Here is a 24735-nt window from a genome sequence, read left to right as displayed (position 1 = left end):
AAGTCCTCAATAGTATATTTTTGTTAGAGTTATTCTATGCCAGCCACTCTATTATGCAAGAGGCATATGGTCCTGTTCACGGTGTAAGTAAACTATGCTATCGATTTAAATACCTCGCTTCGGTATTAATTCGCGGTAATCCGGTGCGAGCCCATCGTCTCCCCATATCCAAACGGGACAGGGATCCTGTTACCAACATCTCTGACACACACCAGGTCACGTGACTCAGATCCTGCACATTTAAAAAAGAACGGGATTTATAATTCCCACCAGGGCTTCAAAGAGGTGGATAAATTGCTCCCCGTTGCCAGTTAATTAACCGACTTTCGCACCTCCGCGGCACTTCTGTGCAATTGACAGCGCGCAGAACGCACCAACGACCCATGAGACTCCATCAGCAAACCTGATGACGAGCGGCCCATCCTTATTTTTAACCCTCAGTTTCTATTCTTATACTGTACGAAGTTGATCGAAGCCTGCAGAGAAATCATCTTCGAGGGCGAGAAGTGGGGCTGTCCTCTGTCGTTATTAATATTCGCTCAGGATGGCAGTGGACTTTAGATGCGCAGTTCACGGCTCAGTCTTTTGGGGCTGTGTGGTTATCCTCAGTAACGTGCTATGTCCCATTGATGCGTACCTCTACAACAACCGCTATGCAGGGTAAGTGAGGATTCTCATTCATTCCTTGTGACTGTGTTAGTAAATTGAGTCCTAAGAGCTCTCATTCATGTTGAAGACTTGAAGTTGAACCCCTATGAAGTAAAATAGAAGGATGAAAACATACAAGGAATGGTCTGTATCTTAGGCCTACTGAAACCAAACTATCAGATTATCAAAATAGTTTATCACTTCCTCTCATCTCCTGTTGAAAAGAGATGGATTGTTCAAAGCAACTGTATGACCCATTTTTTTTTCTCATATTGCCTGCTGGAGAACTATTCCCTGCTGGAGACATAACATATTGTGTCTACTTAGTTGTGTGTTCAAGACATATGGGACTAAAACTATTTCTGTGAAAAGATGCCTGATAGCAGACAAATAAGGCAAACTGGGACATTGAGAAACAGTAATATTTTGGGACAGAGAACCTCAGCAGTGAACCTGGCTGTGTTGATGTCCTGTCAGGGGGCATGTGGCACACAAAGGGCCACATTGGGGCAGGTTTTGGGCACCCCTGGGGCACTTTGGGTCAGGGAAAAAAGGGACCGTTTTGGGGTACTCTCAGTCGGTTTGAGTGCTCTGCTATAGGCATGATTTTGGGGAACTTTTAGGGTAATTTTTGGGGCACAGTGGGACCCCATCCTGCATTCCCCCTGCCTGCCTGCCTTCCGCACCCCCAACCCCCCTCTCTCCCCTGCACCCTGGACCTGTTCCAAAGCCCCTGTGCTCCACCCAATCCCCAGCTGCTGAGCACAGACGATCCCCACTTTAACAAGGTAGGAAAGCCAGGGCAAGAAAACAGTCCCAACATGGACATAGCTCTGTTCAGTTCAGAATACTTTATGGTGGGCATTGTCCCACTTAGTTCAGATTACACAATGAGCCTTTAGGCTAAATAACTAAATGTTCTCTATTGTTGTTAAATCTTTGTGATTACTTAAGTTTAGTTTTGGTAATTATCATTAACTTAGAAAGACACGTTGCCGGCACTCAACGGGCTTTGAAGACACACTGAGAAGGCAGTGCCAGCGTTTTGACAGAGAATCTATAATCCATGGGGATCGCTATGGCAAAGAAAGGATGGGTCAATTTGTGTGATGGTAAAAAAAACTTTTCTGGAGAAGAACTAGACTGCAGCCTTGGTGGATTGTTTTGAATTCTATGGGGTGCACTTTGTCACATGATGTCATTGTAGCTCTAAGAAGTCTAAGAAGTCATTATTTAAAATGCAATTAATAATGTTTTAAAGGGAAACAAAAGAGGAAGTTACTATCTATTGTTTCAGAAACAGAATGCATGAGTTTAGAAAAAACTGAAATTAAATAATGTATTTGAAGTTGCATGATTTACACAGTTTTCAAGTTCGTTATGGAAGGTAATTTGCCCTCGATAAAGGGCCTTTAAGTCCTTGCTCTAACATGAGAGGCATTGAGACTGCCTGTTGCCTTGGGGCCAGGCTGTTGGTGGCATTTCTTGTGGTCGCTGGAGTGGGGTGTGATGCCCCTTTGTTCCCTCTCTCTCTCCCCCTCTCTCGTATCCCTGTAAGCGGCCCTGGGCCACCTTTGTTTAGGGGGGGACACAACATCCCATGTCAGAGTGTGAAAGACGGGGTTGAAAAGGGAAAACGTGATAGGGAAAGGGATACATAGTGAGGGGCAGAGAGAGAGCTATAGGGAGTGAGATACAGAACTAGAGAGATGGTGCCATGGAGTGAGAGAAAGGGAGTGATGGAGTACATAGAGAAAGGAAAATAAAATGTTAGAGAGCAATAGAAAAAGAGACAGAGGTGGTGTTACTTTTTTTAGCGCTTTGGTGCAATTCTGTGTGGTAGAACTGTTAGTACAAAAAACTCAAAAACAGGAAATCAAAAGTTGTTTCAAAACTCTAAGCACATTTTCAATTGACAAAGTACAACACACAAAATCACACAGTCACTTTTTCCACCAAACTTAATCAGGGTTTCAGCTAGAAATTCATCTTTCACATTGCAATACATGTTCATAGAGTATAACTTCATTACCTTTCACAATGCAATACATGTTCATAGAGTATAGCGTCATTACCTTTCACAATGCAATACATGTTCTTAGAGTATAACTTCATTACCTTTCACAATGCAATACATGTTCATAGAGTATAACTTCATTACCTTTCACAATGCAATACATGTTCTTAGAGTATAGCTTCATTGCCTTTCACAATGCAATGCTCACGTTACTTTTGATATGATTCTCTTCTTTCTGAATATACATTTTACTATTACTTAATCCGACTGCTCTTAATTGATGATAATTTAAACATTTGTTAAACCTATAGATTTAACATGAAAACGGATTTGTCTACAACCGATTTTGAGAACGACATAATGAACATGTACGGTACAAGTCAAAAGTTGACACACATACTCTTTATTTTGACTATTTTCTACATTGTAGAATAATAGTGAAGACATAAAAACTACGAAATAATACATATGGAATTGTGTAGTAACCAAAAAAGTGTTAAACAAATCAAAATATATTTTATATTTGAGATTCTTCAAAGTTGCCACCCTTTGCCTTGATGACAGCTTTGCACATTCTTGGCATTCTCTCAACCAGCTTCATGAGGTAGTCACCTGGAATGCATTTCAATTAACAGGTGTGCCTTGTTAAAAGTTAATTTGGGGAATTTCTTTCTCTCTTAATGCGTTTGAGCCAATCAGTTGTGTTGTGTCAAGGTATACAGAAGATAGCCCGATTTGGTAAAAGACCAAGTCCAGATTATGGCAAAAACAGCTCAAATAAGCAAAGAGAAACAACAGTCCATCATTATTTTAAGACATGAAAGTCAGTCAATGCTTGAACAATTTAAGAACTTTGAAAGTTGATGAAACTGGCTCTCATGAGGACCGCCACAAGGAAGGAAGACCCAGAGTTACCTCTGCTGCAGAGGACAAGTTCATTAGAGTTACCAGCCTCAGAAATTGCAGCTCAAATAAATGCTTCAAGTTCAAGTAACAGACACATCTCAACCGAACTACCTCATCCCCATATTATTACTTACCCTCTTTTGCACCCCAGTATCTCTACTTGCACAACATCATCTGCACATCCATCACTCCAATGTTAATGCTAAATTGTAATTATTTTGCCTCAATGGCCTATTTATTGCCTACCTCCCTACATTTGCACACACTGTACATAGATTTTTCCATTTTTATTTTCTATTGTGTTATTGACTGTACATTTGTTTATGTGTATCTCTGTGTTGTTTTTGTCGCACTGCTTTGTTTTATCTTGGCCAGGTCGCAGTTGTAAATGAGAACTTGTTCTCAACTGGCCTACCCGTTTCCAACTACAATATCCATTTACAACAATAACAATGTCTACACTGTATTTCTGATCAATTTGATGTTATTTTAATGGACAAACTTTAAACCCCAAACTTTTGAACGGTAGTGTATATATTTTCATTCATAAACATATATACACACATATACATACATATATATCTTTAAAAAATATATATTTTCCATGATTAGTTTCTAACCCTACCACCTCTCCCCTAATTGGAGTAAGCTAGTGAACAACAACGCTTAGGCCTCTAATACATACTATAAACATTTTATGGACACAGTTTATTGTACAATAGTTCTTTTTTTTTTTTTTTTTCCTGTCCTTCCTCTAACCTCAACCTCTCCAATCTATTTCTGATGTCCATCCAGTTTGATTTCCATTTTCCATATCTTTCAAACTGTGGTCTTTCACAAAGTTCGTAACCCATATACGTTTTACGGATAAAGTATGTTTAACATTAGTTATCTTGTTATTATTTGTTATTAGTCCCAACCTTCAGCTCCATTCAACCCCTCCCATCTACAGTTGAAGTCGGAAGTTTACATACACCTTAGCCAAATACATTTAAACTCAGTTTTTCACAATTCCTGACATTTGATCCTAGTAAGAATTCCCTGTTATAGGCCAGTTAGGATCACCACTTTATTTTCTAGAATGTAAAATGTCAGAATAATAGTAGATAGAATGATTTATTTCAGATTTTACTTCTTTCATCACATTCCTAGTGGGTCAGAAGTTTACATACTCAATTAGTATTTGGTAGCATTGCCTTTAAATTGTTGGGTGAATTTTGCTTCCCACAATAAGTTGGGTGAATGTTGGCCCATTCCTCCTGACAGAGCTGGTGTAACTGAGTCTGGTTTGTAGGACTCCTTGTTCCCACACACTTTTTAAGTTCTGCCTACACATTTTCTATAGGATTGAGGTCAGGGCTTTGTGTTGGCCACTCCATTACCTTGACTTTGTTGTCCTTAAGCCATTTTGCCACAACTTTGGAAGTATGCTTGGGGTCATTGTCCATTTGGAAGACCCATTTGCGACCAAGCTTTAACTTTCTGACTGATGTCTTGAGATGTTGCTTCAATATATCCACATAATTTTACTTCCTTACGATACCATCTATTTTGTGAAGTGCACCAGTCCCTCCTGCAGCAAAGCACCCACACAACATGATGCTGCCACCCCCGTGCTTCACGGTTGGGATGGTGTTCTTCTGCTTGCAAGCCTCCCCCTTTTTTCCTCCAAACATAACGATGGTCATTATCGCCAAACAGTTCTATTTTTGTTTCATCAGACCAGAGGACATTTCTCCAAAAAGTATGCTCTTTGTACCCATGTGCAGTTGCAAACTGTAGTCTGGCTTTATGGTGGTTTTGGAGCAGTGGCGTCTTCCTTGCTGAGCGGCCCTTCAGGTTATGTGGATATAGGACTCGTTTTTACTGTGGATATAGATACTTTTGTACCTCTTTCTTCCAGCATCTCCACAAGGTCCTTTGCTGTTGTTCTGGGATTGATATGCACTTTTTGCACCAATGTTAATCTCTAGGATACACGTCTCCTTCCTGATCGGTGTGATGGCTGCTTGGTCCCATGGTGTTTATACTTGCTGTCAAGGGGTGAGTAACTGGTGGCAGTCAAACGCAGGAGAGCAGAAACTTGGTAAATGGCCGGAGCCGTTTAATGCACATAACTCCCGGCTTGTAAAAATAACAAAACACATGGGTGTAACAGTATAGTTTTAGACCGTCCCCTCGCCCATACCCGGGCGCGAACCAGGGACCCTCTGCACACATCAACAACAGTCACCCACGAAGCATCGTTACCCATCGCTCCACAAAAGCCGCGGCCCTTGCAGAGCAAGGGGAACCACTACTTCAAGGTCTCAGAGCAAGTGACGTCACCGATTGAAATGCTATTTAGCGCGCAACGCTAACTAAGCTAGCCGTTTCACATCAGTTACATGGGCATAAAACCCGCCTCGCACCAGTCACAAAAGGCACACGTACTTACAATGAACAATTCACGACAAGGACATGGGGGAAACAGAGGGAACATGTACAACATTTAATTAGGGAATTGAAACCAGGTGAGTGTGACAATCAGACAAAATAAATGGAACATGAAAAATGGATCGGCGATGGCTAGAAGACCGGTGACGTCGACCGCCAAACAAGGAGAGGAAGGAGAGGAACCGACTTCGGGAGAAGTCGTGACACTTGCGTACTATTGTCTGTACAGATGAAAGTGGTACCTTAAAGCTGAAATAAATCATTCTCTCTACTATTATTCTGACATTTCACATTCTTAAAATAAAGTGGTGATCCTAACTGACCTAAGACAGGGAACTTTTACTAGGATTAAATGCCCGGAATTGTGAAAAACTGAGTTTAAATGTATTTGGCTAAGGTGAGGATGCAGTGAGGATATTTACTGAAATTTCGATGACAACCTACATTATAGACAAATGCTCAAGACAGGCTTTATGCAACCTACTGCCTGCTAAACATTGTTTCTTTCATTTCTTCCATTTGATTGCATTGTGAAAGGTGTCTTCAATGATCACACCTTTGATCACACATGGGATAGAAATTATGGAAATGTTATGTTCAGTCAATTTTAATGGGTAGTGCAAGTGTAGTACCTAATGTGAAAAAACTGTAATGTAGTGCAAATTACAGTACTGTAGCATACTGCATTCAAATGGCTTTTTTTTTAACATGTATCATAACTTTTTTTACTATTGGACTAACTGGTTGCTAAAATAACTACATTGAGCAGGTATCATTATGTTGTGTTTAAGTGATTGCACCAATTTACTCATTATATTTCACAGTGAACTTATATTTTTGATCAATGGTTGTGTGGTGAAAGATGTCTACAAACAAAATGAATGCACAATGAAATGTTTTGAATGTAATGTAATGCTGTGTTAAACAAGCTATGCACAAGGATTACTTTTAACAATTTCCACTGAAAATTTTACAAAAGCTTTGCAGCACAGTGTGACTCTGGCGGCTGAGTTGATTTGCTGTATGGAGAAATATGAAAGCCAGACCATTGAAACCAGATAGCTTAGGTGGTAGAGATGGCTTTAGTTAACCAAACACAAGTGGAGTGGTTTTTCCTTCTTATGTTGTCTTTATGATGGTATCGTTAGTGTAAATGTATTTTCAGTGTGCCTAGGGATTGCCTTTATAGCCTATGAATACAGGAGACTCAGAAGCAGTGTTAAACAGGTGAGAACGTGGAATGACTACCAGCCCCCATGGAACATCCCAGTCAAATGAAATGTATTTCATTCGTCTGTTTCCCAGGTTTGCACCTGAAAGGAATTGCCAGGGCTTCACAGTCATTTCATTCACCAAGGTATTAAACAATACATTCTGCTTTATCCCAAGGGATCTCAGCCTTAAGCACCGCGTACCGGTGGAACCATGTGAACTACAATCCCGACGCTCTGTCTTAACTTTTAGAAACGTCAATAATCATCGCTTTGCGATACGGTTTCCGAAACATATGGAACTTATCTTTCATATCAGCAAGAAATAATCTTTCTAATAAAAAATATGCACTTAGCAGGTTTGCACAGATCCTTCCAGCCGACGAACTACACTTCTGCAACACTTCCTCCCCAGTTACGCTTACACATAGGTGTTTGGAGCACGCATTTCTCGCTATGAAAGATGGTATGTAAAACCATACCGCAAATGATGCGTGTTAACATTCAGACCAAAACTCCCCCGGCCAGAAGATACCTTCATGAATAGATGCTAAATGTAGTTAGCATCTCTGAATGGACTAGTCCAGTGCGCTTCGGCTGTTCATTATATATTTGAATGGGGCACATTGCAAGCTAAGTCGATACATTGTATAATTTCACCTCACCTGTGAGAGTGAAGAGAAATTTCAGCAACTCTTGGAGGACAGTGGAAGTTGATCAAAGTGCTTCTTAAATGGTAAAAAAAAAAACTAACAAAAAAACATGTTTCTGCCTTCAGGTGTTGCCAACGTGAAAATTTAAGGAGGCTTTTATATATTTCAAAATGGTCTCCTATGGGTTCAGGGACAAATCACAATGGGAATACAAAACGAAAGATGATGTGATTGGTAAATGAGTAGCAAAAATATGACCAATAGGAGGCCACTTTGAAATATCAAATTCCCCTTCCACATAGCACTTTGTAAATGCCTCTCTTCACTGAAGTGTTCACTTTCCTTTGCACCTGACCTCACCTGTGAGAACCACGAGCACGGGCAAGTCTGATTAGGCTTCACTGTAGCCTACCACAGTCTGTGAGAACCACGAGCACGGGCAAGTCTGATTAGGCTTCGCTGTAGCCTACCACAGTCTGTGAGAACCACGAGCACGGGCAAGTCTGATTAGGCTTCGCTGTAGCCTACCACAGCCTGTGAGAACCACGAGCACGGGCAAGTCTGATTAGGCTTCGCTGTAGCCTACCACAGCCTGTGAGAACCACGAGCACGGGCAAGTCTGATTAGGCTTCGCTGTAGCCTACCACAGCCTGTGAGAACCACGAGCACGGGCAAGTCTGATTAGGCTTCGCTGTAGCCTACCACAGCCTGTGAGTAGGGCCTATTATAGAGCACATCTCCCTGACCGTTATGGTTACACTTCACATTTCAGAAAACCGTTTGTCTCTAGCCCAAACCGCTTGTCTCTAGCCCAAACCGCTTGTCTCTAGCCCAAACCGTTTGTCTCTAGCCCAAACCGCTTGTCTCTAGCCCAAACCGTTTGTCTCTAGCCCAAACCGCTTGTCTCTAGCCCAAACAGCTTGTCTCTAGCCCAAACCGGTTGTCTCTAGCCCAAACCGTTTGTCTCTAGCCCAAACCGCTTGTCTCTAGCCCAAATCGCTTGTCTCTAGCCCAAATGAGAGCCGGGTGGAGCTGAGACCCGTTACCTTTCGTTAGCCTATTTGATTTATCTAATGAAAGATTGTTGTCCACATTCAATTTCCCCCAGCCAACAACACAAGTAGGCTAAGCAACAGAAAAATCAGACAACCCTATAGTAGAATAGTTTACCAATTGTTCAGCCTTTCTCATTCTATGCAAGAAAATAATATTCCTCTCAAGGAGCATTCAAATTGCCAGTGCCACACAGGGAGAGAAATATGCACGCCCAGTACAGGAGGCTGCTGAGGGGAGGACGGCACATAATAATGGCTGGAACGGCAGGAATGGAATGGCATCAAACACATAAAAACAATGTGTGTGATGTGTTTGATAACATTCCACCTATTCCGCTCCAGCCATTACCATGAGCCCGTCCTCCCTAATTAAGGTGCCACCAACCTCCTGTGATGCCCAGTCATTGTAGCCATTCAGCATTCTTAATGCAGTCGCGGGAAACACACTTTTGATTGCCACTGTTATAAGATGAGGATCACTGAGCTTTCTAGCTTTTCTACTAAGCTACACTTATTTCTCAAATCAAATCCATTTTAGTTCTGGCAGCGGCATTGGTTTATGCGCGTTAGCGGGCTCCAATGACGTTGAAATGTAACCTGAGTCATGTGTAACAGGTAGGCTTATATTATATTCACAGGGGAATGTTTTTTGGGGGGGACATTCAAGTCATCATTATGCTGCTACACTGTAACTAGCAACAAGATAGCCTATCTAGCTAATGATTAGCCCAGTGAGGTAAATGCAGATGGGCTGCCCTCGGCCTATTTATTCCCAGCCACTATGCTGCTGGGCCACATCAGGTGATGAGTATTGCTATATAGCACACTTGCCTGATATTATGGACCAATATGTTATTGGGCTCGTTTCTGGGGGGGGGGGGGGGGATTATATTTTAATGTCAGCATCATTTTATTTTCAGTAGGATATCCTTTTAAAAAGTTACCAGAGATAACGTTCTCACAGTCATTCTCCCCCCAAAATATACGTCCTTCCGCGACGTGTAGTATGCTGTGCTTCTGTATCTGTGCTTTTGTCAGTGTATATTTAGGCTAGTATATTATGTTTTAATATAGGTTCATGTTATTAAGACTCCTGATTCCCATCTGTCTCAATATAATAATGTGTTGTAATAACAAACCTATGTCCCATCACCTGTGTGTGTAACACAAAACGCTGCAGCACTGCACTATCTGTCAGCAATATTCCTCGGCCTACAAACCCAATGCACTACAGAGGATGGTGCGTACGGCCCAGTACATCACTGGGGCCAAGCTTCCTGCCATCCAGGACCTCTATAACAGTCGGTGTCAGAAAAAGGCCCTAAAAATTGTGAAAGACTCCAGCCACCCTAGTCATAGACTGTTCTCTCTGCTACCGCAAGGCAAGGGGTTACGGAGCTCCAAGTCTAGGTTCGAAAGGCTTCTTAACAGCTTCTACCCCCAAACCATAAGACTCCTGAACAGCTAATCAAAGGGCTACCCAGACTATTTTCATTGCCCCCCCCCCCCCCTTTATGCTGCTACTCTCTGTTTATTATCTATGCATAGTCACTTTAACTCTACCTACATATTTCCTCAATTGAGTCTGTACCAGTACCCCCTGTATATAGCCTCGCTATTGTAATTTTACTGCTGATGTTTAATTATTTGTTACTTTTATTTTCTATTTTTTACTTTTTTTTTTTTCTTATTTTACTTACTTATTTATTATTTTTCTTAAAACTGCATTGTTGGTTAAGGGCTTGTAAGTACGCATTTAACTGTAAGGTCTACCTACACCTGTTGTATTCTGCGCATGTGACAAATGCATTTGGATTTGATTTGATTGTTCACCACTGGTTTGACCCTGTCATCCATCCCTTCTGTCACACTAAAACAGGACCCAGCCCTTCCCTTAACCCTGCTGAATCATCTCTCACAATTAAGTGTCATTCTCCAGTCATGTACAAAAGGGAGGCTGCATTAACTCTGACTACTGTATGGCTGAGAAATGTCATAGAGTGAGGTGCTTTTAGTCATTTTAAATCTTGCTCAATTTAATCCTCCTGACTGTGGTTAGTATAGGGGACAGATTATGTCTACTTCCAGACATAGTATAGATAGATCGGTAGATCCTACAAGGTAGTGAGTAAAGGTATAGGATCTTCATTTGAGCCATCTCCTACAGCAGGAAAAAAATCCTGCAGTAACAGGAAATGTGAATTATTATGTGGGATTATAATTAATTGTCATTTTTTTGTAGCGGTGGATACATTCTTCGTAAGGGGATTGTTAGGTGGCCTGAACAAATTTACAAATCATTTGTAGCGTGCAAATTGACCGCAAGAAGCCCAAACAGATATATTGTTGAATACGATCACACATTGGTATTATGCGTGGGAATAGTTTGGAATAGATTTCCAAAATGCAAATAAATTGGAGCTGATTTGCAGGTGTTTTTACAGTCTTTTATAAGAAATAAGAAATAAGAAAACTCTGTTGTAGTTATACAAGAAATGCATAAATGTTACTTAACTCCTTCCCTCTGCTTCTTCAGTGATCAAGTCTTCAGGATAACTCCCAGCAACGAGGGGGAGGTTCAGGAACTCAAGAAACTCCTGGGAAACATCAAGGTAATGATGTCCTGTCTTAAATAGTCTCACCCTCTCTCTTTCTTCTCACAAAAACACACACACAAGTGCGCACGCACGCACGCACGCACGGACACACACACACACACACACACACACACACACACACACACACACACACACACACACACACACACACACACACACACACACACACACACACACACACACACACACACACACAGTAATTAACCCACTCATTATCTCTGATGATTATGACACAGTGCTGATGATCATATTCCCGGAGTCGACGTGTCAACTTGAGTTACGAGACGAGGGAGATTACTCTGTCAAAACAACAGTGTTATGCAGATTGAGCTGTTTCTCTCTCTCTATCTCTCTTGATAGAACATCTTTACTGAGACAGGGAGACTGGGAGAGGGAGCTGTCCACCGTCAGACCATGTCTGTTTCTATGAGAGAAGAAGAGGCCCCTGTTCTACTTCAATGAGCTCTGCAGTCTGAGAGTGTGAGGGAGAGATGAAGTATCTTTATATTTACATAATGGGGAGAGATGTTTAGATTGAGTCTCCATCTGACAGCTGAGAGAAATCAATACTGTAGCTTCACCAGGAAGGGACAATAGGCCATGATAAAACATTCACTGTTTACCATCGATAGAGAACCACAGTAATCATACTGTAGTCAGTGTACTAGACATTCTTCTTCTGACACATTTTACAGAGAGGCAGATGATGCAGTTCATGCAAGTAAGAAAGATATCTGGTTCATGGACCGTTGCCGTTGGAAAAACCTGCAGACTCCTTGGACAAGGCGAGAAGGAGTTTCCTGTGGCCTGTGACATTCCCAAACCCATTTGGGAACAATTACACAGCAATGCCAGGAAAAACGACAACCTTCCTGCACTTTCCTTCCATTGAAGATAAACTCCCAGCAGAAGAACTGATGTTATTAGTGGAATATGAAAATGAGGTGGAACCTGCCTGGGTGGTCAAGGTTAATATATGAAAACTGTGTTGAATTGATAAATTCACATTAGATAGAGCCGTCCCACTTTTTGTGTAGCATGTTTTGAGCAGTGGTGGGATATGTTGAACAGTGTTTGCCAGTGTTGGACTGTCTTTAGTTGTTTTGGCCTGTATTGGGTAGTATATCACTGATATGGCTATTTGGTAGTGTCTGAGGTATGTCAGACTGTTTGGGCTGTTATAGTTATCCTTGGCCTAGTCTTTTAGGGTTCAGGGTTGGGCTGAACTGTTCTGACAACCTGAAAGACTAACTCAAAGAGGGAATGAGGGACAGAGAGGGGGAAAAGTAAATTGACCCAAAAAAGTAGTGATTTATTGTACTGATGGCTAAATAACCGAACATCATTTGGTGGTTCCCACATGTTGGTCTTGGTCTGGCCTGAGTCTTTGTCTAAGGAGGGCCAGTGGACCAGGAGAGCCTGGAGATGGTGGCTACTGTTTGGACAGCTGCTGCTGAGATGTGTTTTCATTAGTTTAGGCGCGCTCCGCCGTGACGACCTCATGCCAAAGTCACACTTTTAACCTACAGGTAGAGACTGGGGTCAAATAGAGAGAAGAGTGTCACATACATTCAATTGTTGATTCACATCTACGGGTGCCAGTCCACAAAGAGACAGAATGGTTGGACTCCAAATATGTTTGTGCCATCATTCAGATACTAATGGAAAGATGTTTCCTTTAGTGCTTTGCCCTTTGAATTGTGGATACTGAGACCACAGAGTGCTATGTCTTATGGTAGATCTGTCTAGCTTCTCCTGAACCACAAATACTCCAATAGAATTTCACCTTAGTTGCCTTGTGTTGAGGCCGACATATCTACTGTATGTCTCAGGACTGAACTAATCACTACTGTAGGCCCAGTAGCTTCCTTAACTCCATGCCATCATTGCCATGAACCATAACACAACTCCCTCAATTTAAAGGTATCCTATAACCACAAATAAAATTGCGTAAACAATCGAATCATAAAGAATCTAATCAACGGGATTTCTATTTCCTAATGGAGCCAAGGAATGCTTCTATAAGAGCCTTTTCTGTAAACAATTACAGGAAACTGTAACTTGGATCCTACAAGGGCCTCATTAAGAGTGAATCATGTTCTCTGATAGTGGTACACAAGTGATACTCGGGCAAAGGGCTGTTTGATTTGTGAGACCAACAAAGAGATGAAGATGTGGAAACATTTACTGTACCAATGGTGCTCTTAGCCACTTGGAAATGAGGCCTTTGACCCTACCCATTTATGTTGGCTGGGAGTAGCATAGAAAAGCTGAGGACACCATGCCATTCCATACCGGTTACTTCAAAGCGGGTGCATGGCTTTCTGTTAACCATTAAACTAATCGGTCTGTTAATAGGGGTTTGTACAAGTCTGTAGGATTCTACTCCCGTGCTGAAGCCAGAGCCAGCTGGCACTATGAGACGCTCAGTTCCCGTCACAGCAAATAACTGAATCGCTGATTCATGCTCCCAAAAAAGTTACATTTTAGAGCAAGGCTGGTATTGTCTTTACATAAAACCTTGGTTAAGGAGAGCATCAATGGCTGGTCCAAGGTCGACATGTGTTCATTTGGCTGCTAATAGCTGGCTGAAGGATAGGTTATACCAGCTCCAGCCAGCAGTGCCATCTGTTGGCAGGAGCTGCTAACCTGGGGACAAACAGCAGGGTGTGGGATGTTGGAGGCAGAAGTCTTTGCTGCTAACCTGGGGACAAACAGCAGGGTGTGGGATGTTGGAGGCAGAAGTCTTTGCTGCTAACCTGGGGACAAACAGCAGGGTGTGGGATGTTGGAGGCAGAAGTCTTTGCTGCTAACCTGAGGACAAACAGCAGGGTGTGGGATGTTGGAGGCAGAAGTCTTTGCTGCTAACCTGGGGACAAACAGCAGGGTGTGGGATGTTGGAGGCAGAAGGAATGGCTTGACTGGACTGTTGGAGTTTTTTTTACAATCACTTTGGCACTGATTTCAGAACCTTGTGGTTATTTATCTAGACACAAAACTCACAATGGTCATCACTTGTAACACAGGCTGTCCAATGTTCAAAATATTGCAATGTGCATTCATATCTTTAAAGAAACCTTGCAGTTGCAGAATCATTGGTTCAAATAACTAATTTATCATGAAATACCATAGGAACATTCATTTAGATCACCCACACACAAGATACCGATAGTTTCACTGTGTAGTTGTTTGTTCAATCGTTAAATATTGTAGTACTACATATGTGATACATGTTTCATTATGGTACTACACGTAAATACATCACTGTAAAAGGACTAGTAAAGAGAGAATACTACAGACACAGTGGAATCATTGAACAAAATCTGAAATGTATTGATGACATACAGTAAAATCACAACAGGTTTCTTTGAATCAAAGCAAAAAAGAAAAAAACTACAGTAAAACGTAATCTGCAGTGTTCCTCACCTGGCTTACTGTAAAAAGCAAAACAAAGAATTGATTACTGTACTTCTATACTTCCATCAACACTCTCTTGTGGATTTGGCCACAGGTTCTCATCCACATCACAATGGATGTTTTCCATTGATGTTTAGCCAAACATCTTGGGAAGAATCTACGGGCATGGCGAATCCAGGCCTGACACTGGTCTGCCGTGATGTCATTGCATGGTGAATCCAGGCCTGACACTGGTCTGCCGTGATGTCATTGCATGGTGAATCCAGGCCTGACACTGGTCTGCCGTGATGTCATTGTATGGTGAATCCAGGTCTGACACTGGTCTGCCGTGATGTCATTGTATGGTGAATCCAGGTCTGACACTGGTCTGCCGTGATGTCATTGTATGGTGAATCCAGGCCTGACACTGGTCTGCTGTGATGTCATTGCATGGTGAATCCATGGCCTGGAGAAGGGTGGCTTGTTTGTGTATACCTTTCACCTCCATGTGGAGAACAATTCCTCAATCGGGTTAAGGAAAGGAGAGTATGGGGGTCAGTACAGGGTGGTAAATTGTGGATGGGCCTGAAACCATGCTTGCAACATTTGAGCATTGTGGAACCTGACATTATCCCACACAATGACATAGGTCACACCATCAGCTCTACAGACCTGATTTAGCTCATCAAGGACGGGTACAAGGAGAGCAGCATTATATGATCTAACACGAGGTCTGTGTTCCAACACACCATCTTCAGATATGGCCGCACACATGGTGATGTTGGCCCCACATTGTCCAGGTACTTGGATGGTTGCCCACTGGCCAATGAAATTCCAACCTCTCCTCCTTGTCTTGGCCCGGTTGAAGCCTGACTCATCCAAAAAGAGGAATTTGTGATGGTTTTCGGCAGCATCCAGCTCCATCACCCTCTAAAAATACATTTTGGAAAGAGAATTACTGATTACAATGATGTAGAACTTTTTGGGTAATTTTTCACAACAGGTATCTTGAAACTGAACACAATCAGTCCTCAGTTGCTTGACTCTCTGCATTTCTTTCAGAAGGCACATGGTATAGCTGTTTGAGAGACACCTGGTGCCTTTTCAGCATGTGTACAATAGTCGGCAAACTTATGGCTTCCACATTGTTGAACATGTCGTCATTGTCTAAGATGTGCTGCTGAATTTCTGTAAGGCGAATATAATTTCTGGCCCGAACCAAATTGACCACAGCCCGCTCTTGTTGGTCAGTCAGAATTTTGCCTCTGGCCTAGTCTCAACTCTGCAGGGAAAATGACAGTAAGACTACATTTAGTCACATCACCTACTCTGTGGTACACATTGGCTTGCAGTATACAGTCATTTGACAATTGAGAGTAGCCTAATGTTTAGTGCATGCTGAAGACTTACCGGTTCTCATTGCGGAAAGTTCTGATGATTGAGTCCACAGTTGATCTTCTGGGGTTTGGTTGAATCATTGTAGCTGCCTCTGTCATTGTCCTGCCATGATTTACGACATGGTCTACAGCTATTGCTCGGCTTTCATTGGACACTCTTTGCTGTTGCTGCCGCTGTCTTGGTCCGTGGCCTTGTCCTCTACCACGTTCCCCCACACCTCTCAATGTTATCTCAATGTTATCGCTATGTTGTCACCTGCCGGCTCCATGTTATCGCTATGTTGTTGTAGCTGGATACCATCACGAACGAGTTGGCAGTATTGGAAAAGCAATTACAAGGGCCAGCATACATATTCACCGGCCACTTTATTAGGTACACCTGCATGCTAATGTAAAATAGCCTGCCTTTTCGAACAGCGAATCATGTGTCTGCCTGCAACTTCGTATGTAGAGTAGAGAGCTTTAGTTGTTCAACCAAACATTAGAACAGGGAATATGCGTAATCTAAGCAACTTTGACCGTGGTATGATTGTTGGTGCCACACGTGGTTCCAGCATCTCAGAAACAACTGCCCTCCTGGGATTTTTACACACTACAGTCTCTAGAGTTTACAGAGAATGGTGAGATAAACAAAACACATTCAGTGAGGTGCACTTCTGTGGGCAAAAAACCCTTGTTAATGAGAGAGGTCAGAGGAAAATGTCCAGACTCATTCAAGCTAACAGAAAGGCCATACATGCTCAAATAACAGCTGTTTAAAACAGTGGTGTGCAGAAGGGCATCTCTTAACGTACAGACCCGTGAATAATTCAGGTTGTTGGGGAGGCAAAAGTACCCAGTACTAGATAGGTGTACCTAATAAAGTGGCCAGTGAGTGTACAGTAATGTCAAATCTTAAAACATGGGACAATAGAAAGTGTCTGAAAGAATGAAATATTACATCCATAGATAATGTAGTCCAATTGGTTCATGTTCCACAGTAATTGGTGTCAATGGATCTCGTTATCCTGAAACTTTCATGATCTAAACATGGAATATTGTTTGTCAGTTTCCATAAAACTATGCATTGTTTTTTATTTCAATCGCTAACAAGCATCGGTCAATACTGAAGCCACTTTTTCAAAACTCTTCAGTCTGCATCTTGGCCAAACAGTTAATCTCACCTCCAAAACTCACTCAAACCACCAAAACACTTCATACATGTCTCAAAATAAGCTTGTTTGACTAACACTGGCAACAATTCTCAGTCAGAAAGCATGCATTGGCACTCATAACACACGGACCTTAAAAACATTAACAAGGAACATGACGTAAATGAACTTCTCTTTGAAATTTGAATGATTTTTCACATAAATCATTATTTCATTAGACTAAGAATGACACCTTTTATTGACTGTACTAAAGTATATGTAACAAGAATGAGTCAAATGCAGACATTTGCTTCAATAGCCTTTATTTTTTTTCTATATCTTTGCATATAGAAATTTACATGTGAAAAATTTAAAGTTGAAACAAAAAAACAATTCCTGAAATTCCAGGGCTGCAAAAATAATTACAACAAAAAACATGTAGAGTATAAATCACTTATACTGTGAGGGTTCTAGTTCTCCTGCAAGTTGTCATTAACAGCACATCTTATGTCTTCTCTGGTGATGCATCTTGTGGATATCTTCTGGAATGTCTAGTCCAACCCTGGCAGTCTTCAGGAGAAGTGTCTCCACATCACGCATTCATGTCCAGTAAGGACATCTGGTCATGTGGATGGTGGTCATAAACCTTCCACCTCCACACAGAGGAAAACTCCTCTATGGGGTTTAGGACGGGGGAGTATGGAGGCAGGAATAGTACTGACATCCTGGGATGTGCAGCAAACCAGTCTGACTGCAGCAGAGTGGTGGAATGCCACATTATCCCACACAACAAGGAAGGTAAGGGAGTTCACTTGCCCCTCTCTCGTCTGCTGGCACAAGTCGATTACGTAGGTCATCCAAAAAAGAGCTTCTGTGTTGTAGGGGCCAATGAGTGATTTGTGTAACAGCAAACCATCATTGGACAGTGCTGGACACGTTGTGATGTTAGCTCCTCTGGCCTGGGACATCCACGGTTGCTCTCTGTCCCATGACATTGTGATGTTAGCTCCTCTGTCCTGGGACATCCACGGTTGCTCTCTGTCCAATCACATTTCTTCCCCTGCGGTGTGTTTTTACCAGATTGGATCCAGCTTCATCCACAAAGGTGAATGCATGTACAGTTTACCTGGCTTCCATCTCCATTACTCTAAAATACAGTGAATCACTTTACGTTATGCATAGCTGTGTATGTACCCCGTTTGGTTTTTGGACAGACATCTTACCTGGACATATTGATACCTGCGTTCTTTCACATGTTCATAGTTTCTCTCAAAGGGGAACAACTGCTTCGTCCTTGTTTTATGTTTCTCTAGGACTCTGGCAATTGTCATTGTGCTGACCGTATTCACATTCCCAAAAAATGATATTGTCTGCCATCACTCTGTCCTGAATTTCCCGCAGTTTTATTGCATTGTTGCCAATTACCATGTCAACAATGGTGGCAATTTCCTGCGCATCTGTAACAATGTATGCTGAGTTGAGAAGCAGGTTCAGGGAATGAATACATTTCATTAATACATGAACAAACCAAGAAACAAACAGCCCCCCCCCCCTGACATGAAACAGCAACAATGATGACAGGGGAAGAAACCAAAGGGAGGGACATATAAAGGACAGGTAATCAAGGAGGTGATGGATTCCAGGTGAGTGTCATTATGCACGTACCGTTGGTGACAGCTGTGCACCCTAATGAGCAGCCTGGTGACCTAGAGGCCAGAGAGGGAGCACACGTGACACCCTCTGATAATATTCTGCCTCTCCCTCCTGTGGCAGGCAAAGATCCTACTGAAAAACACAAATCAATATATTTGAAAATGTCAGTACATGTAAAAATGTGAACATACTGTATTTTAATGTAATATGTAGTTCAATTATTATTGAAGGATGCACATCTCACCTGTTGTTTTGCCATAAAATTCGCACTATTGATGAAACTGTTGAACGCTGTAGATTTGGTTGCACCCTTAAACCGGCCTCTCTCAAAGAGAGACCATGGTTTACAACATGGTCAATAATTGTGGCCCTTGTCTCATCAGAGACCACCGCCCATCTTGTTCTTCCTCTCATGTGTCCTCCAAACATTTCCCTGCCACTCTTCTTTCCCCACCAACCTGTCTTCCTTGATCCATGTTTACAAACTAAATCATTCCCGAAGCCGTCCTCTTTTTTCAGTTTGGTAACGAGACTAAAAACAGGACAGTTTGGAAACAGTGTGTTAGCATTTTAAAACATGTGCTGCAAATAAACTCAGCAAAAAAAGAAACATCCCTTTTTCAGGACCCTGTCTTTCAAAGATAACTCGTAAAAATCAAAATAACTTCACAGATCTTCATTGTAAAGGGTTTAAAGACTGTTTCCAATGCTTGTTCAATGAACAATAAACAATTAATGAACATGCACCTGTGGAACGGTTGTTCAGACACTAACAGCTTACAGACGGTAGGCAATTAAGGTCACAGTTATGAAAACTTAGGACACTAAAGAGGCCTTTCTACTGACTCTGAAAAACACCAAAAGAAAGATGCCCAGGATCCCTGCTCATCAGCGTGAACGTGCCTTAGTCATGCTGCAAGGAGGCATTTAGGACTGCAGATGTGGCCAGGGCATTAAATTGTAATGTCCGTACTGTGAGACGCCTAAGACAGCGCTACAGGGAGACAGGACGGACCGCTGATCATTCTCGCAGTGGCAGACCACGTTTTTCAACACCTGCACATCTTTGAAAGACAGGGTCCTGAAACAGGGACGTTTCTTTTTTTGCTGAGTTTATTTGCAGCACATGTTTTAAAATACAATTGTATTTTTTCACAACTGCCACCAGTTTGACCCCCAAATATTTACAACAAAGACATATTGACATAGTAAAATAAAAAAAAGTGTGTGTAAAATAAACAAAAGGTATTTTATCCGAACATCACACCTGCGGGACAGGTGCAGGATAGCAACAAGAACTGCCCGAGTTACACCAGGAACGCACAATCCCTCCATCAGTGCTCAGACTGTCCGCAATAGGCTGAGAGAAGCTTGACTGAGGACTTGTAGGCCTGTTGTAAAGCAGGTCCTCACCAGACATCACCGGCAACAATCCTATGGGCACAAACCCTCCATCGCTGGACCAGACAGGACTGGCAAAAAGTGCTCTTCACTGACGAGTCACAGTTTTGTTTCACCAGGGGTGATGGTCGGATTTGTGTTTATCGTCGAAGGAATGAGCATTACACCGAAGCCTGTACACTGGAGCGAGATCGATTTGGAGGTGGAGGGTCCATCATGGTCTGAGGCGGTGTGTCACAGCATCTTCAGACTGAGCTTGTTGTCATTGCAGGTAATCTCAACGCTGTGCGTTACACGGAAGACATCCTCCTCCCTCATGTGGTACCCTTCCTGCAGGCTCATCCTGACATGACCCTCCAGCATGACAATGCCCCCAGCCATACTGTTCATTCTGTGCATGATTTCCTGCAAGACAGGAATGTCAGTGTTCTGCCATGGCCAGCGACGAGCCCGGCTCTCAATCCCATTGAGCACATCTGGGACCTGTTGGATCGGAGGGTGAGGGCTAGGGCCATTCCCCCCAGAAATGTCTGGGAACTTGCAGGTGCCTTGGTGGAAGAGTGGGGTAACATCTCACAGGCATAACTGGCAAATCTGGTGCAGTACATGAGGAGGAGATGTACAGCAGTACTTAATGCAGCTGGTGGCCACACCAGATACTGACTGTTACTTTTAAACCCCCCTTTGTTCAGGGACACATTATTCAATTTCTGTTAGTCACATGTCTGTGGCACTTGTTCAGTTTATGTCTCAGTTGTTGGATCTTGTTATGTTCATACAAATATTTACACATGTTAAGTTTGCTGAAAATAAACCAAGTTGACAGTGAGGAGACGTTTATTTTTTTGCTGAGTACACAGTTGAAGTCAGAAGTTTACATGCACTTAGGTTGGAGTCATTAAAACTTGTTTTTCAACCACTCCTCAAATTTCTTGTTAACAAACTATAGTTTTGGCAAGTCGGTTAAGGACATCTACTTTGTGCATGACACAAGTCATTTTTCCAACAATTGTTTACAGACAGATTATTTCACTTACAATTCACTGTATCACAATTCCATTGGGTCAGAAGTTAACATACATTAAGTTCACTGTGCCTTTAAACAGCTTGGAAATTTCCAGAAAATTATGTCATGGCTTTAGAAGCTACTACAGTTTTTCTCAGTCGCTTTGGTGCATTTTTCACATCATCCCTAACATGTGCAAAATAATAAGTGCATTTTTCACATCATCCCTAACATGTGCAAAATAATAAGTGCATTTCTCAGAACAATTTGTACAAACTGCAATATACAATAGATGTATTTCTAAAGCTAGTCAGTCACTAAAAATCCTTAGTACATCTCTCAAAAGTAAATATTCATGCCAATGATCATGTCAGTGTCATCAGAATGATAAGTCATTGAGTCATTGTTCACGAACAAGGTCGTCAAAATGTTTAGGCATGTTGTCAATGTAACTGTGTACTTTGACAGTATTACCTGATGTAAACTTAGGCTACAGTTTGGATGACAGTTGCTGTATTGAAAATGCACAAGGCTGCACTTCTATGGCATATATCAATTTCAACAGTATTATTTACATATTACTGTATGTGGGTTATTGATTGAAAGAGACTGGACAACCCAAGGGGCACAAAGGAAAAAAAACTAAATTAGAAAGAAACACAGGAAACCACCCCTAAGGCACAACTTTGCCCGCAGCACTGTTGTGCTGTCTCTACACATCCAGACGTTCCTGTCTGTCGGCCCACATATTCTCATCCACATCACACCGGATATTTTCCCTTCCAATGCAACGTGGAAAGAATATTTTGGAATGCCTTATCCATCCCCTGCAGGCGTCTACTGTGATGTCCTCACATGCTGCATCCATTGCAGCCAGCAGGGTCATCTGTGTGTGTGGCTGATGATCGTACACCTTCCACCTCCATGCTGAAAAATAACTCCTGAATTGGGTTAAGGAATGGTGAATAAGTTGGGAGGAATTCTATGAGCAACCTCGGGTGGGTCACAAACCATTGCCTTATAATGTTTGATCGATGGAAACTCACATTGTCACAAATGACCACATACTTTGGCAAATCCTCTCTAAACAGACCCCTCTCATCATCAGGGATGAGAGCCCTGTAGAGAGTCTCTAAAAAGTTGAGTAGATGCTGGGTGTTGTATGGCCCTATAAGGGGGATATGGGTTAGGACACCATGCTCCGAAATAGCAGCACACATGGTGATATTTCCTCCCCGTTGGCCTGGCAAATCCACAGTAGCTCTGTGACCGATGATATTCCGATATATTCCGACCCCGCCTTCTGCATTTGGTCAGGTTGAAGCCAGCCTCATCCACGTATACAAAGTTGTGAGAGGGTTCACTTGATTCCAACTCCATTATACGCTACATCCCAGAACACACAGTTGAATTTGTTTTGGTAAGGAAGAGTGACATAAAATGCACATATATTGCATGTTCCTTCCACAGCAATGGAAATGTGTGCAGTTTATGCTTACTGTACTATGTATCACTATAAAATGTTGCTGTAAAGTAGTTACATAGATATATGTTTTACCTGTACATACTGGTACCGTAGCTCCTTAATTCTGTCCTCATTCCTTTGAATGGTACACGGTACAGCTGTTTCATACTCATCTGGTTTCATTGCAGCACCCTGTCGATGGTTGAGATGCTAACCGTATGGATGTTTTCAAAGACATCGTTGTCTTCTATAATGGTCCTTTGTATTTCCCTGAGTCTCATGGCATTGTTTGCTAGGACCATGGTGCAAATAGCCTCCTCTTGTTGAGGTGTGAAAAGGCGTCCTCTGCCACCGGTTTGAGGTAATCTTGCAGTCCTATGTGGGGAAAAATGCAGTGATGCATTGCACACTTTCACATAGACGAAAACTATGCGAACACACATTTTACTGTAAAACATACAGGTGGGTGCATGTAAGGTGCAGTATGTATCTGTATAGAGTATATTTCTGTATGCTGTGAAATACAAGTGGACTACTGTAACATGAAGCATTGTAGGAAGTATACAGTATACTGCTTATATACAGTAACAGTGCACTGTACATTGGTGGACAGACCTGTTCTCTCTTCTAAACGTTTGAACTATTGAGGACACGGTTGATCTCCCAATATTCGGCTGCACCCTTCGACCCGCCTCAGCCATTGTAAGGCCATGATTGACAACATGGTCTACAATAGTGGCCCTTATCTCATCAGATATGTGCCTATGTCCTCTTCTGCCTCTTCCTCTGTTTTGCCTTCCACCACGCATCATTGCTCCTCTTCTTCCTCCTCCTCTTGGCTGTTGACCCTGTTCGTTTCCTGGTCCATCCATTATTGGAAAATTGCAACTCTGTGTTGTGGTCTGTCTATATATGCTTGCCAATTGATTCTTCATGAGATGCACCTTTGAGCAATTTAGACAACTGGTTGATTGTTGGTTGAACTAACACTTGCACCTGCACGATTCATCAATTCACGTTTTTGAACAAAAGGTCTAATAGAAATGTGTAAAACTATGCTTGACAGTTTATGACAAATAGTTCAACAATTTTGCATGTAATGGCTTATGCAAAGAACTAATGCCTAGATGTTTTGAGGGGTAAGACTATTCAACAGAGAACCATCTACTATATTTTGATCAACATGACATGAGCAATTGATAATGTGGAAAAAAGCTGACACTTGTACATTATCAATTTGTTTGACATCATGGGAAAATCAAAAGAAAACAGCAAAGACCTCAGCAAAAAAATGTAGACCTCCACATGTCTGGTTCATCCTTGGGAGCAATTTCCAAACGCCTGAAGGTACCACATTCATCTGTACAAACAATAGTACGCAAGTATAAACACCATGGGACCACACAGCCGTCATACCGCTCAGGAAGGAGACGCATTCTGTCTCCTAGAGATGAACGTACTTTGGTGCGAAAAGTGCAAATCAATCGCAGAACAACAGCAAAGGACCTTGTGAAGATGCTGGAGGAAGCAGGTAAAAAGTATCTATATCCACAGCAAAACGAGTCCTATATCGACATAACCTGAAAGGCCGCTCAGCAAGAAAGTAGCCACTGCACCAGAACCGCCATAAAAAAGCCAGACTTCGGTTTGCAACTGCACATGGGGACAAAGATTGTACTTTTTGGAGAAATGTCCACTGATCTGATGAAACAAAAATAGAACTGTTTGGCCATAATGATCATC

General features: G+C 42.1%; 1 protein-coding gene across 1 annotated transcript in view; it reads left to right on the top strand.

Moving 5' to 3' along the window:
- The first annotated feature begins 205 nt into the window (after positions 1-205).
- Positions 206-24735, top strand: part of LOC110490931 (carboxypeptidase A6-like) — a 40954-nt gene continuing 16424 nt past the window's right edge. The window contains exons 1-2 of the mRNA XM_036943874.1: positions 206-660; positions 11463-11538. Of these exons, the coding sequence (XP_036799769.1) occupies positions 545-660; positions 11463-11538 (192 nt within the window). The 5' untranslated portion in view covers positions 206-544. The remainder of the gene's footprint in view (positions 661-11462; positions 11539-24735) is intronic.

The sequence above is a fragment of the Oncorhynchus mykiss genome, chromosome 15 (assembly GCF_013265735.2).
Source record: "Oncorhynchus mykiss isolate Arlee chromosome 15, USDA_OmykA_1.1, whole genome shotgun sequence".
Lineage (NCBI taxonomy): Eukaryota > Metazoa > Chordata > Actinopteri > Salmoniformes > Salmonidae > Oncorhynchus > Oncorhynchus mykiss.
Note: the sequence above shows the minus strand (reverse complement) of the source record. Positions and strands in the feature narration are given on the sequence as shown.